This window comes from Danaus plexippus, chromosome 4 (genome assembly GCF_018135715.1).
Source record: "Danaus plexippus chromosome 4, MEX_DaPlex, whole genome shotgun sequence".
NCBI classification, from domain to species: domain Eukaryota; kingdom Metazoa; phylum Arthropoda; class Insecta; order Lepidoptera; family Nymphalidae; genus Danaus; species Danaus plexippus.
Window position 1 is genome coordinate 5,985,022 of NC_083538.1, and position 26,884 is coordinate 6,011,905.

Below are 26,884 nucleotides of genomic sequence, written 5' to 3' on the forward strand. Positions count from 1 at the left end.
TTTTCAATTCAAAAACTAGAAAAACAAATTTAGATATACTTTTTTATTCTTGATACTTCAATAGAAAAGATCTAAATACTGTTCTATTGACAAAAGATTTCCTTAATTCATATTATTATTTAGGAACATCGAATAATAAATTTCTATTTCGTTACGCAATTAAAATTTAGACAAATTTCTATTAAAAATAAATCCCTTCGTGGTTATACTAATATTAATGTAAGTGATACACTATAATTTGAACAGATATATTTTGATATTTTTCCTTATTTATTATATATTTTTTAATTATTACTTATTAAGCATTAAATTAATACGTATGTTAAAAAAAGGAAAACTCGACCAATGAAAAAAAACGAAGTTTTTAAATTTATGTACAATTACTCGCGTTTATTATTTAATAAACTGCACAAACATAAACAATGTTTTAAAAAAAAATAATAAAAATCATCTTTTCAATAACAATATTAAAAATTTTTAACATTTTATTTCCATCCAAAAATAAATCAAAATTTTAAACTCAATATACTGTTGTAAATATATTTGTAAATAAACGATCTTTAGGGTTATCAATAAATAAAATCTACCATTAACGAATAATAAAGTCATTATCTTATATACCAACAAATTAGAATCTCGCTAATTAAATCAGCGTGACTAAGTGACGCGTTAGACTTATATTGAACTTACACAATGTAATAATATGAATAAAAGTTGATTTTTGAAAGAACGTCTAATATTATAGCAGTCTTGAAACAATACGAAGTTTCCTTTGTCACATATATGGATGTAACTCAGGAAGACCATTGAACGAGAGGCTGGTCACGGTGATATGGAAGGGCATTGTTTCAAAGTAATGACAATTCTATCTGTATATACGAACTCGTAGGATGGACACGTGAACTTACTACGTTACAATAATTATTTATTATTAAATTCCATAGCAGAATAAACATAAATACCAACATAATTAAACTTAATTTAATTTCCTATTTTGTTAATAATTTAAGCGACTTTGTTAATAATTTGGTCTCAGTACATCAGTTGACAAAAACTGAACTCTTCTGATTTCTCTCTGTCTCGTGGAATTAAATAAATTAAATGTAATAAATATTTTTAAAACAAGCTTTTATTTTATAAACTAAAACGATAACAAACATTTTTACTTTTAAAACTTTACGTTCTACCTCTAACGTTGTCACTTATCACATATTTATAATACATAAAATTTGGCGCGAGATTCAAGTACTCATATTTAGTTAGTATGAAATTTTATGTGAGTTGAAATCAATGATTCCAAGATAATAAATTTACTTTTTATTAGTATAAATATTAAATGATTGAAAAATGCATATTTGGAACCAACCACTTTCAGTTAATAGGTATTGAGGCGTTCTCGAACCTCAACTTGTGAAGTTCATTTAGTCAAGACGAGGCAAATATCTAAGGGAACTCGATGTCCTTAAGTAAATACTTCCGCTATTTTTGCTGGGACGGCTTCTTTGTCTCTAAAAAAGTCAGGCCGTGCCGTGTCATAATATTGCTATCATAATTGGGCAGGTAACTGAAAAATTCTACCTCTCTGTTTTGGGCCTCGGTTGTGCAGGAATTTACAGAATTAATTAATCCATCTCTTCTTTACCATTGACTTTCCAGACGAACAGCAAGTTTTTTTTCCTTCTAGTGATTCTTCGCTTCTGGATGAACGATACACTTCCTCCTAACTCATATACAGTTTAAAGAGTAGGAAAAAAATTCTGCGTGTTTCTTTGGCCTTTCAGCAGATTCAGACATAACATAATCAATGAGAGAAAATATGGTACATTGTAGAAAGAGATTATAGGAGTAGGTCCGTTCATAGAATCTCTCATAACGCCTTTAACAACATAGCTAGCAGTTATTTGCTAGTATTTTTTTATAAAAGTTCTAAGTCTTCTGAGGGTTAATAATTTCACCAGAAGACAATACACCACAAATTGTCGTCATTGATAATATTAATTCCCTCAATCATTAATGAAATAAGACAGTAAAGATTAAGACATCGTTAGTATTCGTATAATAAAGAGAAGAAATATGTTAATCACGAAATTATATAATTATAGTTCGTTTTAAATATATATGTTTTAAAAGAAATAATACTTAATTAAAATACACATTGCGTGGTACAAGCACTGAAAATATATATATTTTGTAAACATAAAAGCCAAATCGTTAATTAGGTCACATTGTTGTGATACAAAAGAATAAATATATTCTTGCTGTAGAGATTTTGAACATTAAATTAGTGTGCAAATGATTGCGAGGTTATAAGATTTATTTTGAATTACACCGCCTATTCTCCAATTAGTAATAAAATTCCTTAATTTTCACTCACGTAAAGGTTCTATAAAACAAGTACTTTACGTTTTATCAATACATTAATTTTATAAATTGGTTGAGTTATATCTTATTTCTACTATTATTGATATAAACATAACAGCTATTTCAATACATTAAGCTATAAAGTAACTACTTACTGTGAGTGGTGTAAACACACCATCTATCTTTCTAACTTAAAACGCTTCGTGGAAAATTTTCTTAACAAGTTGCATCGCACAGCAACACTCGTGCAATATAAGTTTGCAATGAATGTCTTAATTTTTTTATATTTTAAAAATAACTAGCACTTTAGTACTACTACTATAATAAATCAGTTTTTGTGAATTTTAAGTTGTATAGAAACTTTCTTTTCATAATACTAGTACTATGTAAAGTTAGAAGAAAATCAAGGCCTAAATAAATATATATATCTAAGTATGAAACGCACATAAGACTTCAATATAGTATCAAACTGGCCGTATTTACTAAGGAATTATGAAAATATTGAAATCAGACAACTTGCATATACTTAGAAATACCGTTTGTGTTCTCGTTATTTTATTTATATTCAATATATTCATAGTAAAGTGAATAGTCATAAAAACCATAAAAAAAATATTCACCCATGACAAATACTATGAAATCATTTGTTGTTTTAGCATATGAAAATTTGTAGAGTGATAACATAGTCAGAACTTTTAGCAGCGTTGAGGTGAAACAAAAAAATTATTGAACAGTGAAACGTATGTAGTTTTAAAATTGATGAAATTTTATATGCCGTATATAAAAACAATTCTTATTCAAAATAATAGCTTCTCAGTAAATATTTTAAGTGTTTCTTTATTACTACTCCGAAGGGTTACCTCGTAAAGATGAGATACGAAAACAATAATTAGAAAAAAGAAAAATTACGTCAACTCGAACATATGCGTTCATGACGAAAGTAAAATATCTTGAATAATTTATATACAGTCTCACTGATGGCACTGAAATATTTTATATCCAAATAATTTTTGCCTGCGACTTAGTCAGCGTGGACCCAGTCGTCCTGTGGACATTGGGCTTAGAGAGAAATGAATAGAGTTAAAACAATACACATTGTAACCAAACCACAGCATCTATGGTCTGCGCTACAGGACTTCACACAATACAACTGCTATACATCGATCCTGCAGAAACTACAAGGAATTTCAGCTTGAATAATATATTTTATACTCCTCTCCCTGCACCCGCACGATGAATCCATTGAATGCTAAAAAGTTTCGTCTCTTGCTCTGATGTCTAAGCTACATTACTCTTAGATTGATCAAAATCTGCTCAGCAATTTTCATTTCAAAAGAACAACAACCAACCGTACACACACAAATCCTCATACAGTTTCTCATTTATAATATTAGACGGCATTGAGCTGATGAACGCTGGTTAAACTTCAGGTTTATATTTAAAAGTTTCCCTGTTATGTGTTTCATCAACAATTTATGATCTCTGGCATTAATTAACTATATACATATGTATGTATATATATATTGTTTTGTTTAGCATTTTTTTATATCTTATTTCTTTTGCAAATTATAAAAGATTTTTTGAAACATTAAAGACTTAAAAAAAGTTTCCATGAACTATTTATTTTAGGTGATAATTAGTTTTAATTATTTATTAGAATAAATTAGATGGATATAATTTGTGGTATGATATACTTAAATATTATTATTAGGCCACCCACAATAGTTTTAGGTACTTCACAGATAAAGTTTTATTGTTCTACCTTTGGATTGGCGGCTTTTTATATATGACTTACACAAGATAAATAGTTTGTAACACACAAGTGTACCTGAAAAGTTTAAATAGGATATAGTTTTACGTTATACATTATTGAAGTGAAACTTCTTATGCGACTTCCGACATGGTTGCGTTAGGCGTCCTGGGGCGCTTAAAAAGAGACAGAGCGAGAGGGAATGCGTAGCGCTCGAAGGCATGTTGGCAATAAATTGTTACTTGTTAGTAATGTTAATGAAGTTTATCTTAAAAAACACTGAAAAATCCTTAAAAATAAATTTCCACCCCTTCCTATTTTTATTCCAACATTACGAAGCTTCACTTCTTCCTCGCTATAAATATTTTTGTATCATTGTACTGTCAAATTTTGCAGTAATAAATCAAATTTGTACGTAGCTAGTTCCATTCTACTACAAGACACTAACATTCACTAAATTGATAATGACAAAAGATGTGAACCAATAAACGGTATTTTATTCAAATGTCCTATGTTAAATCTCCTAAATATTGGCATTACTGCCGGGTGCATAATATGCATAATGTGAATAGGGTATATGAGGAATAAAATATAAGTGTTATTGTAGAATTATCAAAGCATTACAGAAAATATTTTTATTTTTAGAGATGTGAAATAAAAGTTTATCTTTCAGTTCAAGTCAAATAGAAAAAATATTTCGTTTAAATAGGCAGCTACAAGTAGGTACTTCTATTTGTAAAACACAAAACATATTTTTAATCTGGCGTTAGTAGAGTGAGTTAAAAAAAGAAAATAGAGGTACAATAATATTGGTGAAGGTTCGGCTGGACATTGACAATGAATTAAAAATAGAAATGAATATAAATTGAATTTGAGTTTATGAATATTTTCAAAAATATATAAAATATTCTTTATCACTAATAATATAGAATAAAACGTGAAAAAATAAAAAAAAGAATTAACGAAAAATAATTACTAACAGCATAATAATAGGTACGTGAATATATAAATCTAAAAGCTGTTGCAATATTGTATTATAAATCCGAAAATATTAGTTTTATTTGGGATCAGCAAAATTTATTCAGTTATCTGGCTATTACACACATTGTTTATTAACATTATTATCATTAAATAAAACGTACATAAAATTCAGTAAAACTTTTTATAACATATAAAAGACACAACTTATTGAAAACATGGCTAAAATGGTTGTAATATCTTAAATTTTTCGGAATCACTAAAAATTTTAACAAGTTTAGGTCCGATTCATCATCTACATTGTACATAACAGCCACCTAGGATTTTATAGAAAAACATAGTCGCTCAAATCTAACATGTAGATACGTGAAGAGCACGTGCATTTGAAGATATTACGCGAGATGGCGCTTTTGCTAATTAAGTCCATAAGGAGTTATTACTGTTAACAAACCAGATTACAAATAAAAACAAAAACATATTGTGATACTTAAATTAGGTGTTAGAAATAAATCCGTTGCAAACGAACGTATGTACATACTTAAAATTTGCAAATCACCCCCTGGACCGCGGAAAAAGAGGGGGTTCCAACCGTCGATTTTTTCCCCTTGTCGCATGATTTTCGTACGGCGTTGCGTAATGAAGGATTAGAAGCAGTATTGAAATAGTGCGAAACTGATGCCGTACAAAATCAAATGACCAAATTTACCCTGGAAATTGTCGGAAAATATTTTAAAAAAATCCGACTTTTACGGCACTATGCTTTTTCATATTGTTTATCACGGATCTATCGGTGGTAATAATGCCGTACAAATATATATGACCAAAAAGTACTCGCTCTACCTGTACTTTACAATTGTCACGTGCACTCAGTTGGACAGCTTACAAGTCCTGGCATAGTGCTGATTCTTATTATTTAATGCTCTTATATCGTTCTAGCTAGGTCACCTGGTGGTTCAAATGACCCATAACTTTTTTCTCACTTTAATCTCATCCCAAAAGATATCTTTATCGTCGTATTTTATTTGATGTGAATATTATTTTATTTTATATACATTATTATCATTAATTTAAATAATTATCAGAATTTAAAACAAGTTCATTTATTGTATATATGATATTGAAGTTATGTAATGAAATAATTCCTAATTTTCCTGCATAAATAGATACAAAACTTACACAAACAGTTCTCACGATTCACAACATAATCTTCATCGAGGTAAGCAAATACATATTTTTATAACGAATTAGTGATAAACAAATTATTAATATCTCTTTTATTACTGATTCTATATTTATGCCAGTGTTGTGACGTTTATTTTTAATATCTCATTATTTGTTATGATATTCCGTTAATATATGATAATCTATACATATAAAGAAAATTGGAGTATCTGTTTGTAATATTGAAATAACTGTTTTTTGCTACATGTATAAAAATATACATGCGGTACGTACACCTGAATAACATTTTTATAATTTTTGTCTGGCTGTCTGTGTATCTACTTGTGTGTTCCGCCTAATCTCTAAAGTAGCTGGACCGTTTTTTTTTAGGACTTTTATGGGCAGGTAGGTGATGTAATAATGAGTTATTCAGACACTTTATATCCCGATACCGAATCCACGTTATCAAACACGAGGAGAAGGCTGGGCGCATGAGCGCTAAAACGTTTTTTCATATTTTCATACGCAGACGGAGTCGCGGGTAATAGCTAGTTAAAATAATTATTAGTCATTCCATCATGATATCTAAGATTTACTAAATACCTAAAAATTTCAATAAATCCATTTTTTCTACGGCGGATCTCATTCGCGATTATATTATTTTACATTTTTATCGACGTTTCGACTTAACAATAATCGGAATCACTTGTAAAGGTAAAAGTCACCAACGATAACGAATTGAATCCGTCAAACATAGTTTGATTTAAAAACATCGTTTAGTTTTTAAGTTATGGCTTCATTCACATTGAATTTGTGGAATATTTTGTCAATGTCAACGTTTTTATATATACGTTTGTTTTATTCAACGATTTTGGCCGTCAAGTGGAGAAGAGCTTTATTGAAATACGTTTTTAATTATATAGTCTGCATTAAATCTTCCTCCTGGAAATCTCCTGAAGGTATGGTCTCTTTAGGTCTATGTTAATGTTATATCGAATAAAACATTAGTAATTATTCCAGTATCATATTCTAAGAACATATTACAGATACAATAATATCTTAAATTCATTTGATTAAAATTTTATTGTTTTCATTTACTTCTTTTGTTAAACTTATGCAATTTTTACTGTGTATGATATCTGGTACGTATATTATAACGTTACTTGTCTGCTTCGTATGACAATGCTGCGATCCGATCTTCTAGATGTTTCTACCGAACTAACACACGTACTGTCTTGCAAGTATTTTTCAACCATTCTAAAGAGCTTGTAAATCCTTATATAAATAAAAATATTCAGTTTTGATAAAACAACAAACCATTACAGTAACATATAGTTATTTAAAACAAAAATCCAGGCAGGTTCTTAAATAATAAATACCCTGTTTAGCCAAGAGCTATTATATACACAACCCCTTCACGTTTTATAAGTGAGAGTAGGATGCATTAAGAACCCTTCTTTCGTTCATCTCAAAATCGTGAACTCCTATCGTGATCGTAAAATGAAGTACGTACTTTTCACAAGCATTTACCATACATATATAAATATATACATGTAATGACTGTATTAATACTATATGTACTCAATATTTATGTGGAGGCCTTTTAAATAATTGAAAAACCTTTTTGATTACAAAAAATATACTCGCAACTTCTGCATTCTCCTTACACTATTATTACGTGATAACTAAATGTATTTTTGAAAGTATAATTTAGGAACATTAATGTAAAATAAAATAAGTTAAATAAATTACGATTTTCCTTCCACTATTACATAAAAATTATCAAATAAATTTAAATTTATAGTATGGTTACATGTTTTATAAAGAATTATCTCATGAAATCAAAAAATTTTTTACCATATTTTTGATCTCAATGTCAGAGCGGTTCAATTTTGGTCGTTCGTCGAATAAATGAGTGACAAAGAGTATTTAGGATCTACAAAAAATAATCCCAAGGCAAACAATCTAATAAGGTATATGTCTATACATATATATAATTAACATTGATAAAACGCTGTATCAGATTGCTCTTAACTTTCAACCTTAAACAAAGGTTAACGTTACTTTGTTTTTTTTTTTATAATAGCTAGCTGTTTTCCACAGCTTTGCCCGAATGTTAAACACTTTTTGGAATAGGTATCCCTTTATGCAGTTTCATTCGATTTCCAAAAAATACTTTCATCAGATCCTGAATTGTTGAAAAAGGAATTACCTCAGGCTTGCTGTTAAGAGTTTAAATATCTAATATCGGCAAATAATGGACGGAGTAAAAGCGTAACTTATAACCGATTAGAGAACTTTATGATATTCGAAGTCTGTTAAAAAGTAAAGTAAGTTGCTCCTTAAGAATATCCAATATCATGTACCTATGAGTGAAAACATCATCAATATCGGTCCACCAAATTATTGACCGGAACAAACAGACAAAAAAAATTTAAAGTTGTTTTTTGATATAGGTATAGTATATACTATCATATGCGTCTAGTGAAAAGCTGGTGGTTTGATATTAAAAATGGACACTCCAATTTTATTTGAGGCTTCATGAATGTTAATTAGTTTTTAAAAATATTAATTGTGTTTGGTCGCAGAAAGTATTTCTTTAGCAAATTCATTAACGATTTCAATGATTCTCAAAGCCCGAAGTTAGTTTCTGTCCTTATAAAATAAATCAATCTGCGAGTTGGGGGTCAAACCGGACAGCAAAATTGATGGGATCATTTTAATTTCACTAACGATCTCATAACGACTGAGAATTGTATTTAGTTTAGATTAATAGATAAAAAGTTGATACTTCTATGGTATTAAACGGGAAAGTGAGTGTGACTGTTCATAATTATATCATTTTGTAACTCGTAAGTCTGTGATCAACGAGCGTGAAATGGCAAAACCTAAGTAAGCTCGTCTTTATGATACCTTTCTTCATTTTATGCACTGTTTCGTTTTCTGAACTATTAAATTATTTAGCTAATTAAAAAAAAAACAATTCTTCGACCGAAGTGAAAGTATATATTTTTTTTATTAAATAATTAGAAAAATATATACTTATTTATTGGATTATTATATTCATGACACAGGAATCGTTGCAAATTTAAAAAAAAATAAGTTTAAGAAGAAATAGAAAAAAAGATAGTAAAATGAGCTTGGAATAGTCATTTTAATATGATTATCAATTAAATAATATTTTCAAGTAATTTATTGATAGACCAAAAAAAATAATGACTCTTTAACTAAATTTGATTTATTCAAATCGACACACATAAAAATCGAATATTGAAAATTATTTTTGAAGCCGAGAAAAAAAAGACAACCTGTACGATTAACAATCCTAATATTAAAAAAAAACTATTGAAATAATAATAACGGGCTATGGTCACAGAAGGTTACATCCTCAAATTTGAATGTTAATTAGTTAGTTTTACACGAATAGAGCCTCTAAATTAAAGAATTATTGATTGGCAAACGAATGCAATTATGTCTAGCAGATTGACTCGTTATACAAGTGCAGCTATTGTGAAACTAAATACGAAAAACCAAGCAAGTGCTAGACTGACACTACAACCGTGGGATTCACATAGAAATTAATTAACGTCCTGCCGAAACAACAACAACAATCTTAATGTAACCCTGAATCAAAACATTTTTTTTAAAGAGCCTAACTATGACAACGAACATATATCCATTGTTTTTCATTTTCATATAATTCCCAAATAATACAATAAAAATTATATTGTATTTATATTAATTTAAAAATATGTCTACCGTGAAACCTATCACACGCATTTTAATATAAAAAATTCTAGATCAGTAATATTTTTCTAGATTCTAGTTTAGTTCTATAATATTAAAATTTATTTAAGATGAAAAATTTTTATTTGCCTCACAATTTTTGATTATAGCAGATTTTAAAATAATATGGATGATGCATATGTTAAAATTATTTACAAAATTACACAATTTCATATTTATTTTATTTTTTCTATACGTTATATCATGGTATATGAGTTGACCTAAATATAAGAATCACCGACCATCGACCTGTCAGATTTCCATTTGCTTTGGTGACAAGCTACGAGGTGATATCCGTCTCTCAGCATTAAGAGCACTCTCGCTTCTAATTAGAGATTAATTGAGTCACAGTGCTACTAAGAGTCTTTAATGGTTGCTCGCTCTAAAAGGAAGTAACTCAAAATAGAGGGGGAATTATTCCGTTCATCTTATACTTGGCTGAATATAATTAGGTCATTTATAATTTTTTTTTAATTTCAATATTTCTGAACATTATGTTTATTTGAAAAAGAGAATGGGTTGTTAAGTCAGTTGGCCGCGAAGCGCCATCGGCGACGCACGCACCGCCATGTTTCGCGCGGTGTCCGTCGGTTGGAAACGCTACTGGTGGGGCACAGGTACGGAATTAGTAATCACGGCATCCGCAACAAATAAATTGAAATTTCCGATTTCGAGATTGCTTTATTAAAAAAATAAACATCATAATCGAAATATTTACTCGGTGAACATGTGCATTTAATTGCTTAACAGAGTATGGATGTTAAGTAATAAGTATATTATATTTACTAAGTGTTATAAAATATAAATGGTATCTTGGCTTTGTATTTGGCAGTAAGAAGTGTGTGTACTCCCGCTTTACCGGATGGCGGGTCGCACAACTATTTACGGTCGAGTTCGCTCAACTTCGCATTCGCTTCGGAAGTCTTCGGAACACGTGGATAGCCTTGACGGATGATACCGAAGCATGTTATGTATTTCGGCTTCTAAGTCGAATGTATAACAAAACAATGCCACAAGATAATCAGCACAAGCTTATCTCTATTTTTCATACACAATTATTCATTCACTGCAAAAATATCTAAGATATTATACGCGTAACATACAAGTAGAAGATAAATTATTTATTGCAATTAAATAAAAAATGCAATTATAATGACATTAACTCATTTAAATGCAGACGGACGTGCTTGAGATAATATAATTCATATCTTATTAATAAATGCATCTGCATAGTTTATTCTAAATAAGAAACAACCGAATAAATTAGCATAACTAATTATAATTTTATCCGTTTAGTGTTTACAAATAAATAGGAATATATTATTTATAAAAGATAAATTGTCTGATATTCAAATGTTATCGTGATTTAGGAAAAATACTAGTGAATAAATTTTTAAGGTCATAAAGCGAGGTCTTAACTTAAATGGTAGTCAAAAGTAGTTCTGTATGTATAAATACTTCCGTGTGTATTTGTGTGTGTGTATATATATATATATATATACATACATATATAACTTTTTAATGAAATGAAGTTACCTATACAACGAGCAACTACGAAGTAAATCAATGTAATTGTATTATTAATTTTATTATACTTCTAATTTTAATATGTATAAAACGACTTACTAAAATCTTTTTTTTTAATGTTGATTTACAATGTTTCTTTTTTTTAATGTACGTGCTTCCGAAAAAACCTTGTAATTTTTTAAAAAATATTTCGTCTTTTAAGAGAATAACTGCTTAACATATTAATATTTTAAAACATATATATATATATATATATATTTAATATATATATATATATATATATATATATATTTTATATATATATATATATTAAAAGTATTATGATCATAAGAAAATATCACAATAACATTCAAATCTAATACGATATTTCTGAATACGTGATAATAAAGAATATCTTCATAGTTTATGCAAAGTAATAAATTTTTTGTACTAGTTCACTGGACACGTACCTACTCATTTAAGAAATATATACAATACTTAACATAAACCCAATATAATATGAGAGTTCGTTTACAATTGATAAAATTTATTTTAAAAAGGGACCAATAAATAGTTTTAATTACCACTGAAACAAACCCCTAATTATTTAATCACTTACATTTAAAGTTTATTGAAATTAATAATAAAATTCCATTTACTCGAACCAATGACGCAAATGTCTTACGTCGCGGTTAGTGGAGTCGGAACCTTCATAGTGACTTAATTGCTGTAAATTATTGCGTTACACGAACATGCTTCTCATTTTCATACTTCCAACGATTGTTTGTAACTTACAAAACACTGTTTACAATTAGTGACTGTTACACATACCTAGTATAGACTAGACAATGAAATGTTAAAGGAGAAAATATATCTGTATGTTATGTTGTATGAAAATTGTCAAATGGTTCTTAAAGTAAATTTATATTTTATATAAGTAATTATTATACGTCATTGAATGCTATAACATGGTACATGGTCCGATGAGTTCAACAGACACATCGTATTGACCCCATTTTATTAGATATTAACTCTATCGTTTTAATGAAAGCGAACGGTATGATTCGTGATTGGAACATCGTTTCACAAGACTTATTGTTTACTGTTGAATGAATCGTTTGTATTATTATAAAATAAGAACTGTAATATATAGCAAAAAATCATAAAATGTCATTATTATTGATAATTAACAAGTAAAAATAAGAGCTAATCTAAAACAAGCTTCAAAGATTTCATGCAAACTGTCCCAACTTCGAACATTTCAAAAAGATTCCAGACAGTCCGTTACCAAAGTTGCGCCTTAGTTTTTTGTATTAATTCTTTAAGCTCGATATAAGAAATTTCTCATATTCATTTTAAGTCAGAGATTCGTCATTCCCATTTGTTATAGCGGTTTCAATTTGCTTCTATTAAACATTGATAGAAAACAAACATGCACATTAACACACGCACACATGTGTGTAGTCATGAAAACTATTTTTATACTTAGAATATTAAAGCTCTGACTTTAATTAACCACTTAGACCACAACTGTCTTTCTAGGGATCCTTGGTCGTTTAATTCTTCAAAACATTTTACAGCAGCACCCTAATTAAAGAATACGACATTGTTAAAAAGACTTCGTTTCTTTTTTCTAATTTTCATCTTGAACAAGATTCCAGATTTTTATACAACTTTCGACGTGATTTATACAACAATTTCGGTATAAAACCGAATGATATGGATATATCAATCAAAACTGAACTAAACTAAATAAAACTAATATCTTTCGGATTATACGCGTATTTTATTATTTTAAAAACTACATACTCCCGAAGTTTGATTAGTTTTATTTAAATTAATACTCGCGAAAGTCTTAGATCTCATTATGTGAACTAAACTAATTAATTAAGATTCAAATAACGACCTTAATATATACGATCGCTTATTAGAAAATTCAAAAAAAAAAATATCATTACATTCATGTATTCAATGAGTGATGCTATATACAATTATATTTTTTTTATATATACGATATAATATGGAAATTTTATAATTTCTAGAAAAAATCTCAACATCAACGTCACTATGGAGTATCAATTAACTAGTGGAAGCCCGTAGCGAATCGATAAACGCATCTCTTTATTGCAGCGGACAGCTTTTTATACACACAATATATATGCACATAATTATGGTTTATGCTTACATACACGGACTATTGATTTCTTTATGATTTACAATATGTTATAAAACTAAATGTAGATTATTTATAAAAAGTTTCATGTTTCATATACATCTTCATTAGGTAGTGTTTTGACTATTTATGAGACCAAAATAGACTTGGGGGGAAATAGATTACATAATAAAACGTAAGTAATAAGAATAATTAATATGAGATGGGGGTGATAATTGGTATAATTAAAAAATCTTATTGTAAAATGTCTATACACATTTGTATATTACGTACTGTGTAAATTATTACAGGAAATTTCAATTTCAAACTTTTATTTTCATTCATATTAAATTGATCACAAAGTTAAAAATTCTGTTGTTCAAATCAGAGTTTGTTGGAAGTTAAGGAACTGAATTTTTAATCATGGTATTTAGGTCACGCCGTTAACGGCGCAAGTGCTTGTTTGATATAGAAAAAACCTGCATAAACTCGAGAGAAAAAGAATTTGGATTTATATTTCTACCCATATTCAGCCAATGGTACAATTCTCTATAAAATCTTCTCTCAAAAGCAACAATAATTTTTTATTGGTCCCGACATGCATTGTACTATTAAAATACTAGTACTTTTTCATCTTACAATAGCGACCAATTGAGAGAGATACTCGTAGTTTTAATATATTGTTTCGTAGTTACAATGCAGATGTCAAATATTTATCAGGCATAACATATAACACGAGATAATGAGTTACAAATGACAAACACTAAGATTTATGTATGTTTGTAAATTATAAAAAACAATAATCTTAAATCATAAATTGTTGTATGAACTTATCACACATCAGAGGCCATATCAATGATAAAACGGTAAAATTAGTAAGAATTCCTATCGTCTGCATAAAAAGCGACAGTTTAGGAGCGTTCTATTCATAAAGAAAAACGTGTCAACTGTCGGTATTAAAGTGACTACCGGATCTAGCACTAATGGTACAGAAATTTACTTGATAAGATACAAATGTTCGGGGGTCTCTGTTTTTGTTGTCCAACCCCTGACGTTAGGGTAACTGATAACTGTGAAACGATAACGACGAATAAATATATTTAAAAATATCGAATTTTAATATATATTTTTTTTATTATTTTCATTTTTTTTTTTATCACCCATACATATAATATGAATTACAAAATGAACTTTTAACAACCTTATCAATGTTATAAGCGACATTCTTTTGGTATTGATAGATTTTTGTTGTCTTCTCACACAAAAACTGACTAGCCAATAGTTAAAACTTTATAGACAAATGATTTAGTTGGTAGTGAGACAATGGTAATATGTAATGGGGAAGTTCTTAACTAATTAAAAAAAGGGACATCATAGTTTGAAAAGTGTTTTAATAAATTTCATTTTTCGAAATCTGCTATACTTAGATCTTTAGTTCAGATTTGAATTGAAGCTAATAATATTATTATTATACTAAGAATTACACGTCTCAGTTATGATAACAAAATATGTGTATATAATACTTCAAATTCAAAATGGAATATTTCAGACATTCTAGAAATACTCTACTTGTGAAACACAAATCACGAAAATGTTCTCCAATATTATTTATTACAATATATTAAACCATTTCTGATAGTAGAAGTGATTGACCGGGCGTAAATTCAACCGTAATTCATATTAAATTTTTAGTTTAAATACATTAGGTACTCTTCAGATTGACCATAACAAATACAATTTTATATAATAAGGCAATTAAGACTGATGATATATGATCAGTCAGAAACATTGCTAATGAAACCTTTTTCAATTTCAATTTTAGAACTCTTTGGTAACCTAATATCATATATAACATACAGTTGTTATTTGTTTTTGAAAATTGGCGGCAAAATTAAAACTCTTTTTACACGTGAAAACGAACCTAGTGTAAGAAAATTTTACGTCAATGATTTTTTATGACTTTCGTTATGGGCTTACTCAACAACAAAGCTATATTAGGCTTCGATTAGCATTTCTTAAGAATGTCCATCTCTTGCCACAATAAAAATTGGTTTTACGAGTTTATAAGTGGACGTAGCAATATCAATGATGAACTGCGTGAGGGACGTCCTTAACAGCGACTACTGAAGATAACATCAGTACTGTGCGACGCATGATAGAGGAAGATAAGAGAGTGACCCATCAGTAGATACGGACAAGCCTAGGCATTGGTATGAGTCAAGTTCAAAAAATATTACATAAACATTTAAGTGTCAGGAAGCTTTGTACCAAATGGATTCCCCAATCTTTAACCGACGACAACCTTAACACCTTTGAATGGACTGGTGTCAAAAAATATTAGATAATTTCAACGGTGGTGAAATGCTATATTTGACATCGTCACGGGCGATGAAAGCTTGATATATTGCTACAAGCTCGAAACCAAAACCTAATCAGCTCAGTGGGTGTTTCCTGACGAGGATCGGTCAACAAAGATAAAGAAAGGAAAAGTCATTTTGTGACGGTTGTGCTAGAAGATAGAAGAACAGTTACTACAGACTGGTATGTCAATCGTTATTTGACTGTAGTGTTGGGAAAAATCCGACAGAAGCGCGTTCGAAGCAGCATCCTCCTTCACCACGACAATGCTTCAGCGCACTCCGCAAAACGGACTGTTGAATATTTGACTATGGCAGGTGTCGAGATAATAAGTCATCCTCCATACAGTCCTGACCTGGTGCCCTGTGACTTTTATACATTTCCAAGAACTAAAGATAAAATTCGAGCTATTCGCTTTACCAGTCCTCAAGATGCGGTGAAAGCGGACAAAAATGCCATTGAAGAGACCTCTAAGGAAACATGGACACTGCTTTTCTCAGTGTTTCCATCAAATGCGACGAAAGAGAAGAAAGAGAAAGAAAAACAACAAAAGTATTGGCAATTTTCTACATTAAGCCGTTTATAATTTTCGTAACATTTTCAGTGTTACCGAGCCATATGCAGTATAAAACTATAAAATAAGTCATAGAATAAACAAACTATGATTATATTAATGAGATCTAAGACTTCTGCTGGCATTAAAATTTGTTTTAGTATTTAAATAAAACTTATATTTTCGGATTACTACGAGATGAGAATGATCTCATCGGCCCGTGGTCACGGTTGCTGCCGAGTAAAGTAACCGAAACGTCGGGTGTATGTAGTTCAAAATATTAAAAAAACGCGTTTTAATTCGAAAATATTAGTTTCATTTATAAGAAAATATTATTAAAATTTAATTTAACATTAATTAATTGCAAATATTTAAAAAGTCTTTGTTGTATCCATAACATTTGTACGTGAAAAGCGTGATCTCAAATTAATTATCATCCACATAAACCTTATCTGTAATTTTAGTCTGGCTAGTAAATTTCATCTTTACAAATTTGATACAGAATCTTCCTACAAGTATATAAGACTAAGTTATGCCTTCGACTTCATCCACGTGGACTTTTGAATTGAGTTTAGAGACAAATTCATAATGCTTTTGTGGTCTGCGTCACATGACTTTCTCACTAAATATAATCGAAGTAGCATACCTTTTGTGGATTATCAGAATAAATTAAATCCTATCTATTATAAGAATATCTGAGATACATTACTGGAATTATAAACGAAAGCAATTTAGAGGTGTTTGAGTGAAAAAGTCACAGTAATAAATCCATACATCCTCACAAAAAGTTATACATTTTCAATTGGCAAGCTTATTTCATACAGCATATTAATCAAGGATCCATTTAAGATCGTATCTTCACGTATATTAAATTATTACGTTTAAATTGTGATTCCAATTTATTCTAAGTATAAAGTGAGGTTTACCATAATGATTTTAAAATACACGTAACATCCAACATATAAAGACGTTACCACATAAATCCTAACGTTCATAACAATGAATGTGTTTTTTGTTATTTTAACAATCATAAAAATGTTTCATTACGTGAACGGAAACACATTGGACGAGCAAAGTTCGAGTTTAAATCTTAAATCAGGTCTTTAATATCCAAATATTAAAACTTCCTGATAAAGTTCTAAACGTGGTCTATTTTATATCTTTGGGTTATTTATTTTTTCTGACTTTTCCAGGTATTTTACCAGACAGGACTAATAGGATCGAAGATATTTATTTACGTTTTTATAATGGGTATGTATATCTATATTTATTTTAAAACCTACTAACGTTTATGTCAACGTATATTTACTTAATTTGAGCAGATATCATGTACTTATTATTACAAATCATTTCATTATTAAATGAGTGAATTTAATGAAAATAATTACTTTGCTACAGATGACTTTACTCATAATATTTTATTGTTTCAAAGTTAAAATATTTTAATATCATTGTGCTAAACCATCGGTAACAATGGAGATAGTATCAACCGGCAGTGTACATAGCATAGACAGACACAATGCCTTTTACAATAGTAAATAAACAAAAGCTATTTCTATAGAACCAACCGGTATTATAATTTAAATAAGACCTTTAAGGTCAAATTTTATTTATATTACTTTTGCGTGATAGATAGCAATAATTATTATTTTTCCTGTGACTTTCTTGCTACTTGGTTGAAGCTCTGTAAATAAAAAAAAAGTCTAAATTATTATCTAGGTGATTTAGATAAGTTTATAAGAATCAAATATATATTGGTCAACTTAACAAGATAAGTGCAAATCTAAAATCTACGTATATTATTCTTACAAAGACTTACAATTACTTACATTTTTACAAAGACTTTCTGCGTTTGTCAATAGATATATGTAATTTAAGTATATAACACAATTTGACGAATATTCTTTGATCATTCTATGTGTTTGTTATATGAAACCATGTTTTTTAGATTTAGGTCTAGCTTATTATTTACCTTTTACCCGACTTTTAGATAACTTTGATTACGGGAAATTAACCTTGTAGGTAATATCATATAATTTTATTATATATTATATAACTTTGTTACGATTATTTATTTTTATTACAGAAATACGCTGAATGAATACGTGGATCTGCCGCTACACCAGGTCACCCGTTTGTTTGAAATAAAAGGTTTTGACAATGGTAACCCCACAGTACTTTACATTCACGGCTTCATAGAAACAGCTCAGCAAGAAAGCGTGCAGGTAACGGATTTATTTTTAATCTTTGCAATACTATTCACCATGCTACATAAATTTAAATTTTTACTACATTATTCATCCATGAATTATGACACGTTTATAAAAAGGCTTAACAGCAACTTGTTGTATTAAAAATTAGTATCTATCAATATATTTATAGTTGTGATGATTCTGCACATCGCTATTATAAAGCGAAAAAATAAAAAATAAAAAAATCGAAAAAACAAAAACGCTATTAAATATGAAACGATGACAATAATGACAACCCAATAACTCCTGCATAATGTTAATTTTAATTTCAATTAAGAACATGTTATGAAAATTAAATCGCACAAGGCTATTTTAATTAAATATTCGGAACTTTAAAAATAAAATAAAACGATTTTTTATAAACATAATAAAGCAAAATTAGCTAAAGCTCAGAATGAAAGACGTAGAACAAAATTAAAAAAAAAAACTACTTAAAATTATGGCGTGTTCTACTCTCATATAAGTCAGCGACCCAATTTATTGAATACTAATTTCTTTTGAACCACAAGCATTAGTTAGTCATAAAAGATTATATCATGAAATATATAGGTAATTGTTTTTCAATCAGCTAATAATGTCACGAACCCCATTTTATGTCAATATTTCGCTGAAAAACTAGACACCATTATTGTAAAATTTAAATATATTTTCAGCGGTTTTGATCATTTTTGGTAATTTTTTATTTTATAGCCATGGCTCATGCAAGTTTATTTAAAAAATATTCTATTTATTTAATCCTTGACGGGTAGCTAATAATAAACAGCTTTTTTCTAATTGACTTGGACATTACATTTATAGCGGTATACATAACATAACGGATGAGTTGTAAAAGCAATTAAAATATTATTTCTTTAAAGTGAAAATGTTTTTTGATGAACTAACCATATTAACTTGAAACTTATGGACAAGAAACAATCAAAATCAATCATATCAAGTACCTTTTTGTTGATTGGATGTAGCGAGTCAAATTTTAAACTTATTTGAGGTACCAGAACCAAAAAAACGATGCTATAGTGCCTAATAAAAATACTGTAAGTAAAACCATGGCGCATGTTGGATTTAAGTTATAGAGTTATGGAAGTAACCATAAACAAGCTTTCATATTAAGAATATAAATATTTTTTTGCTTAATGTTTCGCTTACACTTGTTAACGAGTGAACATTATGAGAAATCACGATGTATTCGGCTTTGCTGCAAAATTAAAAGTTTTGCTCAGGAAAGATGCGCTCTAATTGTTAAACATATGAATAACCCGTTCAAATTAGATCAAAAAATAGAAAATAACAATAAATCCAGCTGAAAATTTACTATATTCTTCAAACCCACCATTATACATAAAAACTAAAAATTCCTTATTGATATACCTAAAAAAAAATGTCCCACTCAAAGACCGGAACAGATTAAAAAACGGCACAATTATTACAGCCTTGGATGTCTAAGCCGACAGGACTAAAACATACAATTTAATTCCAAACGACTTTCTTAAGCAGGGGTTTTGTCATGGTCACAATGGCTTACTAAGAAGGATACGTCCCAAGATTTATGTAGTTTTATAAAAAAAAGACAAACAAAAAACCTTATGCCCACCACATAATAAAACTAATAATATTCAAGGTTATTTTCAAGAATAATTTTCAAAATAAAAAACGAGTATAATTTTGTTTTTGCAACATAACATGATACGTGCTAACGTTATAACGAGTATATGTCATGATTCCATTCAAGACATAACCTTCTGAGAAATAATTCAAGCATAATATTTCATTCTCTTACTCATAATATAAAGTTATTAAATATTAATGTCAAATAAAAAATCAAGTTAGTGATTTTAAAATGTTATTAATAACATTATAAATAATAACATAAAATCGTATTGACTAAATCGATTTTAATATGGTGATATTTCGAATGTTATTAAATCGATACATATTCATTCTAGATACAGCCCTATCAATGATAATTCGAATAAGTACCTGTTAAAATTAATTTCTAAAAATGTTATTTATTAAAAAAAATACTATACACGTGTATAGATTAATATGTATTTATTGTTTCAAAACTTGCCATAATGGACTTTAAACTAACCTTCCTATGACCAGTTTGACAGATAGAATATTCAGATAGCCTTATTAAAAAAAATAAGGTCAGAAACAGATTATTATAAGAGTAATTATCCTCGCAATAATAACATATTATGTCTGTTATAATGTTATTAATTTTATTTGCAAATTAATATACACATTAACTTCACCGGCGATTTAAATATTACTAAGACTTAGCTTAAACTAGTAAACAAATTTTCCATATATTTTTTATGTATATTTTAAGTATGCTAAACGGACAGATGGTAAATGGAACCTGTTGTGTTGTTCCCGGTGTGCAGTAACCTTAGGGGATGTGACATGAAATGGCAAGGGGGATTAGGGCTCCTACAATAGGTACCATTTGTAATAGCAATTTTATGCCTACCAACTATAAGGGGTAGTACTTATCTGGTTGAACCACCCAAATACCAGAGGTCTATATATCTAGCTAGAATAATAATGACATACATACGACATCATACACCGAATAAACATTTAATCATGTTATTTTACCTTCTTTCACGCCAACCCAATTACGCATATGATTAAGATCATACCGTACTGATGTTATAAAATACATTTTTACCATACTATAATAACATGTTGACGACTTAATGATTACAATTTACAGAAAAACGAGCACGTTTATATTTAATGATAGGGAAAATTTTAAAAAATTGTACAATCATACAATTTTCCCCAGGTCATGGTAAACTCGTATTTAGAAGCACGACCAGACGTTAACGTGATTCTATTGGACTGGTCTAACATGGCTCATGGTTCATATTTACTTAATGCTGCTAGAAATACCAAAAAGGTAACATATAATGCATAGAACATAATATTAATTCAATACAATTGTAATCTTACGAATGTCGTATTCTGTAGGTTGGAGTAGCGGTAGCAGCACAATTGAATAGGTTAATCGAAACAGGGCTGGTATTAGAAAAATTACAAATCATTGGACACTCTCTGGGCAGCCACGTTGCCGGTTACTTGTCGAGGGAACTCAAAAACAAATATAACAAAACCATTAAAAGGTAAAATTCTATATCTTTTAAGATTTAGTAACAAAAAATATAATTCACAGTAATATGTTAGTAGTTAGTAAGTTGGCAATACTTTCATTCAAAACATCATATAGAAAATTAAACAAAAATTTTATAACTTTTTTATTATTAAAATAACCCGTTATTTTATTACTTTTTATAGATTGACAGCGTTGGATCCGGCATTCCCAGCATTCTATCCTGACGGCGTAGTTATGGAACACGTCACAGACAAAGACGCGGAGTTCGTAGACGTTATACACACGGACGCTGGAGGCTACGGCGCACCGGTCAGAACTGGAACAGCTGACTTCTGGCCAAATGGCGGGAAAAGTGTACAACCGGGGTGCCCTCGATTCGCACCAATACCCCTGTCAGACGACAGTATGTATAGATATTTATAGACCGTTTGTAACTCTGTTTGCGAATCCCTATATATATTTTACGCAAGAATTATTAATCTGTTTATTTAATGTTAATTCTAATCTATCTATCTAATTCTAACGTTAATCCTTCAATTTCTTGTTAAGTCTTTGAACCTTCATCCATAAAACCGTTTATATTATTCTATTATGTGAGAGAATACAACATCATTGAAAGCCTTCATACATTGTAAAACCTTATCAAGTAGTTTAGTTTTTATGTTTGCAAATATTAAATCAATTGGTATTAAATTTTAGATTTATGCAGCCATTGGAGGTCGTGGCAGTTCTACGCTGAATCCATAAGAAACCCGGAGGCCTTTGCAGCCTCGCCCGCTGATTCCTACCATAAATTCAGAGAAAACCCTTCCCCTGAAGTTGGTATGGTGTATATGGGAGCTAACTGTGATACTAGGTGATAAAAGAACTTCTACCTTATAATCTAGAGCATAAAGTGCAGTTTTCTTTATAAATAGTAATTATATAAACATTATCTTATTTTTTTATGTTAGAAATTAAATATAAGCGAAAATAGTGACTAATAGTCAGTATCTAAATCTGATCACAAGCTTCTTAGAATCTTCTAAACAAGACAATCTTTTTACATTTAAAAATAAAAATATTTTATTATTTAAAATTATTAAATATACATTTATTTTAACTGATATCTTTTAGTTATTTAATAAATATAATCAATTATTTCGTTTCAGTGCTCAAGGTTCTTATTATCTGACTACAAACGCTGAACCTCCGTTCGGAAAAGGTATTGACGGAATTTATTCTAAGAATAAAAATTCAAAGGGTAAAAAATTATAAGTCGTAATAAAACGCTAGTGTGGCTATAACAAATTTAATAGACAACTTGAAAAGTCACAATTATTCCAAATCATAGAAATAAATACAGAAAATAAAATATTATGAGATATTGTTTAGCAAAACAAGATTTAAAAAATAATATTATAATTGTTAGTACCGAATTGTTCTGTGAGGTTTATTATTGTATAAATTCATATAAAGAATTATAGTGATATTTATATTAAGATATTAAATGTATACGTACAATTTAAGATTTCATGTAATTTGAAGTCATTTTGTATGCTGAAATCTCGAAATTAGATTATTATCTAGGCTGTAAATAATAAATCACTTACGTAACTTCACAATATTGTAAGATATATGTCACAAACTATGTATTTCATAGTAGGCAATTAAATAGATTGTGTTCAACTTATTATAATGTACTTAATGTTACGGGTACAAAAGAAATATTATCTGTGGTCGAATCATTGACATGTTGACTTAATTAATTTTTTTTCCTTTAAATTTAATCTGTGGTTTCATTCACATGACGTAATTCTTTATATTATCGATAAAAGCTCTTAAATTGTCCCGGAGCAATACAGAAATTAATTCGATAAAATATTACACTTGCTTTATAAATTATGAATGTCATTTCATTGATATACTTATTTTATAAACGTAATAGATTATGAAAAAAAATGCACACTTTCTTCACAACGAACAACACTAGACATTGGTGTAATAGAAATAAATGTATCAAGGGTACCAGCCTTTATTATTTAGTTTTTTATCATAACCATGAAATAAAACTAACTCACATAACAAAATGTAAATACTAAACCAAATTCAATTTCATATAATTACAAGATTAGAAATAATAATAATAAAAATATAAGAACATGGATCTTTGTTTATTATGAGCTTTTAAGACATTTTCTATCAATAGAAACAATCAAGGTACTATTAGTGCTTCATAAACTACGACTTAAACATTCAAGGTCGCTCCAACATCGGCGGTCGAATTAATATCGGCCCATCCTACGAGATCGTTTGGTACATTTTCAAAATCGTCAATCTTAAATAAATTATACTTTCTTCTTAATTGCTCTGTGTACCAATACAAGAAGAATATCATTGTTCCAGTCAATAGAAACCTGAAATGTATCAATTATAACGTATAAATCTTATTTATTTGAATATTATGAATCTTATCAAGCAATTAAAGCTGACTTATAGTGCGAGTAACGATTCACTACGTCACTTATTCATTTCAGATCTAATATCAGATATGAAGACATACCAGAGACAGGTGTTTATTCTGTGTACTGTATAAAGTCCGTGTGAAACCCAGTCGGTGTCAAATTCATTGACTGGTTAACTGAGGAATTATTACAGCTTTGTGTAGTAGCGTGATAAATTTCAGTTACAAATTTTATCGTCCAAAATACAGAAAAGGCGATAGCTGCCACAATAAGTACACTGGAAATCAAAATAAACTTGACGTGCACTTAATTAAGATAAGTAGATCAAAATATAGTGCAATATAATAGATATTAATTCGATAAAATATACTTACAGTCCCGCCGACATGTTGCTTACTCAAGGTTCAGAATGGAAGCTATGTATCACATGTGAAATTTTGAATATATTCTTAATGATTTTGCTATAAACTATACCTAGACGATAATCACTCCGCGACAATCAGTGCAGTAATGAATAAAGATCATTATTTAACAAATAAACATTCATTGTTAAAATAGAATTGCGTGATCGAATCAATAGGTATTGTGAGAACTCTAATATCTTTTTGACATCGTCATTTCAACCGGCACGTAGGTAAGAAATTCATCAATTGAATCATGAATTATATTTTTAACCTGCCCGTCTCAATGTTCTTTCTTTCCATACACGAAAATTTATATTGAAATTGACATGACCTTACTTTATAATTTCTAAGACATCACTTTAAACAGTAGCTATACTTAATAGTTTAACTCTTCTGCCAAAGTATATACAATTAAATTTCCCACGTTTTCTAAAACAACTATATATAGAGATGTGGGTTCGGGAAAGGTGTCGGTAAAATATTGCTTATTTTTTTTCGGTTTTCAGTTTCATTGAACTCGTCAAATAAAGTTCGTTTCGTAGCTTGTTAACTTAATTAATAAGTATAAATTTGGACCTTTGAAAACCTTTTTTACCTCAAGGATATAACAACTTGTCTAAAGTGCCCAGAATATGGAATCAATGAAAATACCCAATATTATTAGTATACACCGAAAGCTATAAATTTCGAAGGAAATAAGTAATTATAATAGATTTTTTTTATTATTTCTTTGAATTTTTCATTTTCGATTTGGCTAAAACATTATTCAGACTATTTTAGAGATATCGAAGACGTCGATAGGAGTAATAAGTAGGGATTAGCTATACACTTACATATATTTGTTTTGCTTTAGAAAGTACAGAGAGAAATATTGACATCTTTGAATTGTTGTTATTCTTAGTGAGAAATTATCAATTATTTTTATGAATATGTTAGTCGTGGTAATTTAGATATACCAAAAAAAGGGGGATTTAAAAAACCTCCAAATAATTTAAAATAATAAGAAACATATTTCTGCTGATTCCCAAAATTATGTTTATATCCAAGCAGACAACGAAGCGTAATAGCCTATTAGAGCCCATGAACCCCAGACCTTATTTCGTCATTTAATAAATGCTGAAAGTTTGTCAACACAGGTAAAAACGTTGGCCCAAGTTTGGATTGCAGTGGCTTTGGCTGATAAACGGTACAAAAGGTGTGTAACATACAGATCTAATTTCGTCAAATTATAAAGAGCTATATTATTCTATTACGTTCAGAATATTATTAAAAATCACCTTATTTATTGCCAAACACTTAACATAGTGGCCACCCCTTTCCAGATACCCTTAATGTTAAATAAGTTTTCTTATAATTTTACTCACGTTATAGTATCAGAGCTGCTTTTTATACATGATACTTGAGTAATGAGTGGATGATGTTTACTCAGTAACCAGACATTTTTAACAGTTCCAACCCCTTGCCAGACAAGAGTCTATGGTAGCTAGAGGACTATCTATAATATGTCTATAAAATAATAGATATTTTAGATGTCTCTAATAGTCTTCTTTGGTAAACAATAAAATGAATAATAAATAAAATAAAATCGACTCCGCATAGCCTTTTTTCAATAAAGTTAAGCTCAAGGACTAAACAATCTCTATTTTTTGATTTTTTTAAAAACCTTTACCTCTTTGTAATTAGTTTTTTTGATACTCAAAACATGAAGATACACATTAAATATTTATTGTTTTTTTCCATTGGGGACTTTTTTTTGTTAATTTTAAATAAATTTTTAATATTATGAGCATAATAAATAACTAAAGGCCAAAAAAAGGGTTTGGTTTGGTACAACATTTTACTGGATGGTCCCATAAGTCCTTTGAACTGAAAATAAAATAAAAAAACAAACTGTACAATATTAAATTTTTATTTATGGCTTAGTAATTCACATTAAAAGTTAATTATTAAAAAAAAATTACTTAACATAAATGTGCTCCATTTCATTCTTAGCAATCCTGTAAACGATGGCTAAAATTTTCAATCACTACACGACAAATACGCTCTGACATGCTTGACATTTCT

At 29.0% G+C, this 26,884-nt stretch overlaps 1 protein-coding gene and 1 long non-coding RNA gene across 3 annotated transcripts; one reads left to right on the forward strand and one right to left on the reverse strand.

Annotated features, from left to right (window-relative positions):
• The first annotated feature begins 10,520 nt into the window (after window positions 1-10,520).
• LOC133319887 (inactive pancreatic lipase-related protein 1-like) lies at window positions 10,521-23,989 on the forward strand. 2 transcript variants are annotated; one of them, XM_061525971.1, is made up of 8 exons: window positions 10,521-10,653; window positions 17,799-17,856; window positions 18,692-18,830; window positions 21,646-21,759; window positions 21,831-21,982; window positions 22,155-22,375; window positions 22,672-22,828; window positions 23,124-23,989. In XM_061525971.1, the coding sequence occupies exons 1-8, from the start codon at window positions 10,605-10,607 to the stop codon at window positions 23,227-23,229; spliced, it is 996 nt and encodes a 331-aa protein (XP_061381955.1). In that variant the 5' UTR covers window positions 10,521-10,604; the 3' UTR covers window positions 23,230-23,989. The 2 variants fall into 2 exon arrangements, with proteins under 2 accessions (XP_061381955.1, XP_061381946.1); XM_061525962.1 differs by lacking the exon at window positions 10,521-10,653 and adding an exon at window positions 17,545-17,704.
• On the reverse strand, window positions 23,828-25,148 carry LOC133319891 (uncharacterized). The gene is made up of 3 exons (XR_009753353.1): window positions 24,791-25,148; window positions 24,515-24,693; window positions 23,828-24,368 (listed from the first exon to the last, which is right to left on the reverse strand). It is a non-coding gene; the product is annotated as an uncharacterized LOC133319891 (long non-coding RNA).
• Between the last annotated feature and the right edge of the window lie 1,736 nt (window positions 25,149-26,884).

Bases quoted from the DNA above. Each gene is read 5' to 3' on its own strand.
- LOC133319887 (XM_061525962.1), top strand. From the start codon at position 17,605: ATGAATGTGTTTTTTGTTATTTTAACAATCATAAAAATGTTTCATTAC. The intron at 17,705-17,798 runs GTCTTTAATATC...TGACTTTTCCAG, and splicing joins GAGTTTAAATCTTAAATCAG to GTATTTTACCAGACAGGACT. The intron at 21,760-21,830 runs GTAACATATAAT...CGTATTCTGTAG, and splicing joins CTGCTAGAAATACCAAAAAG to GTTGGAGTAGCGGTAGCAGC.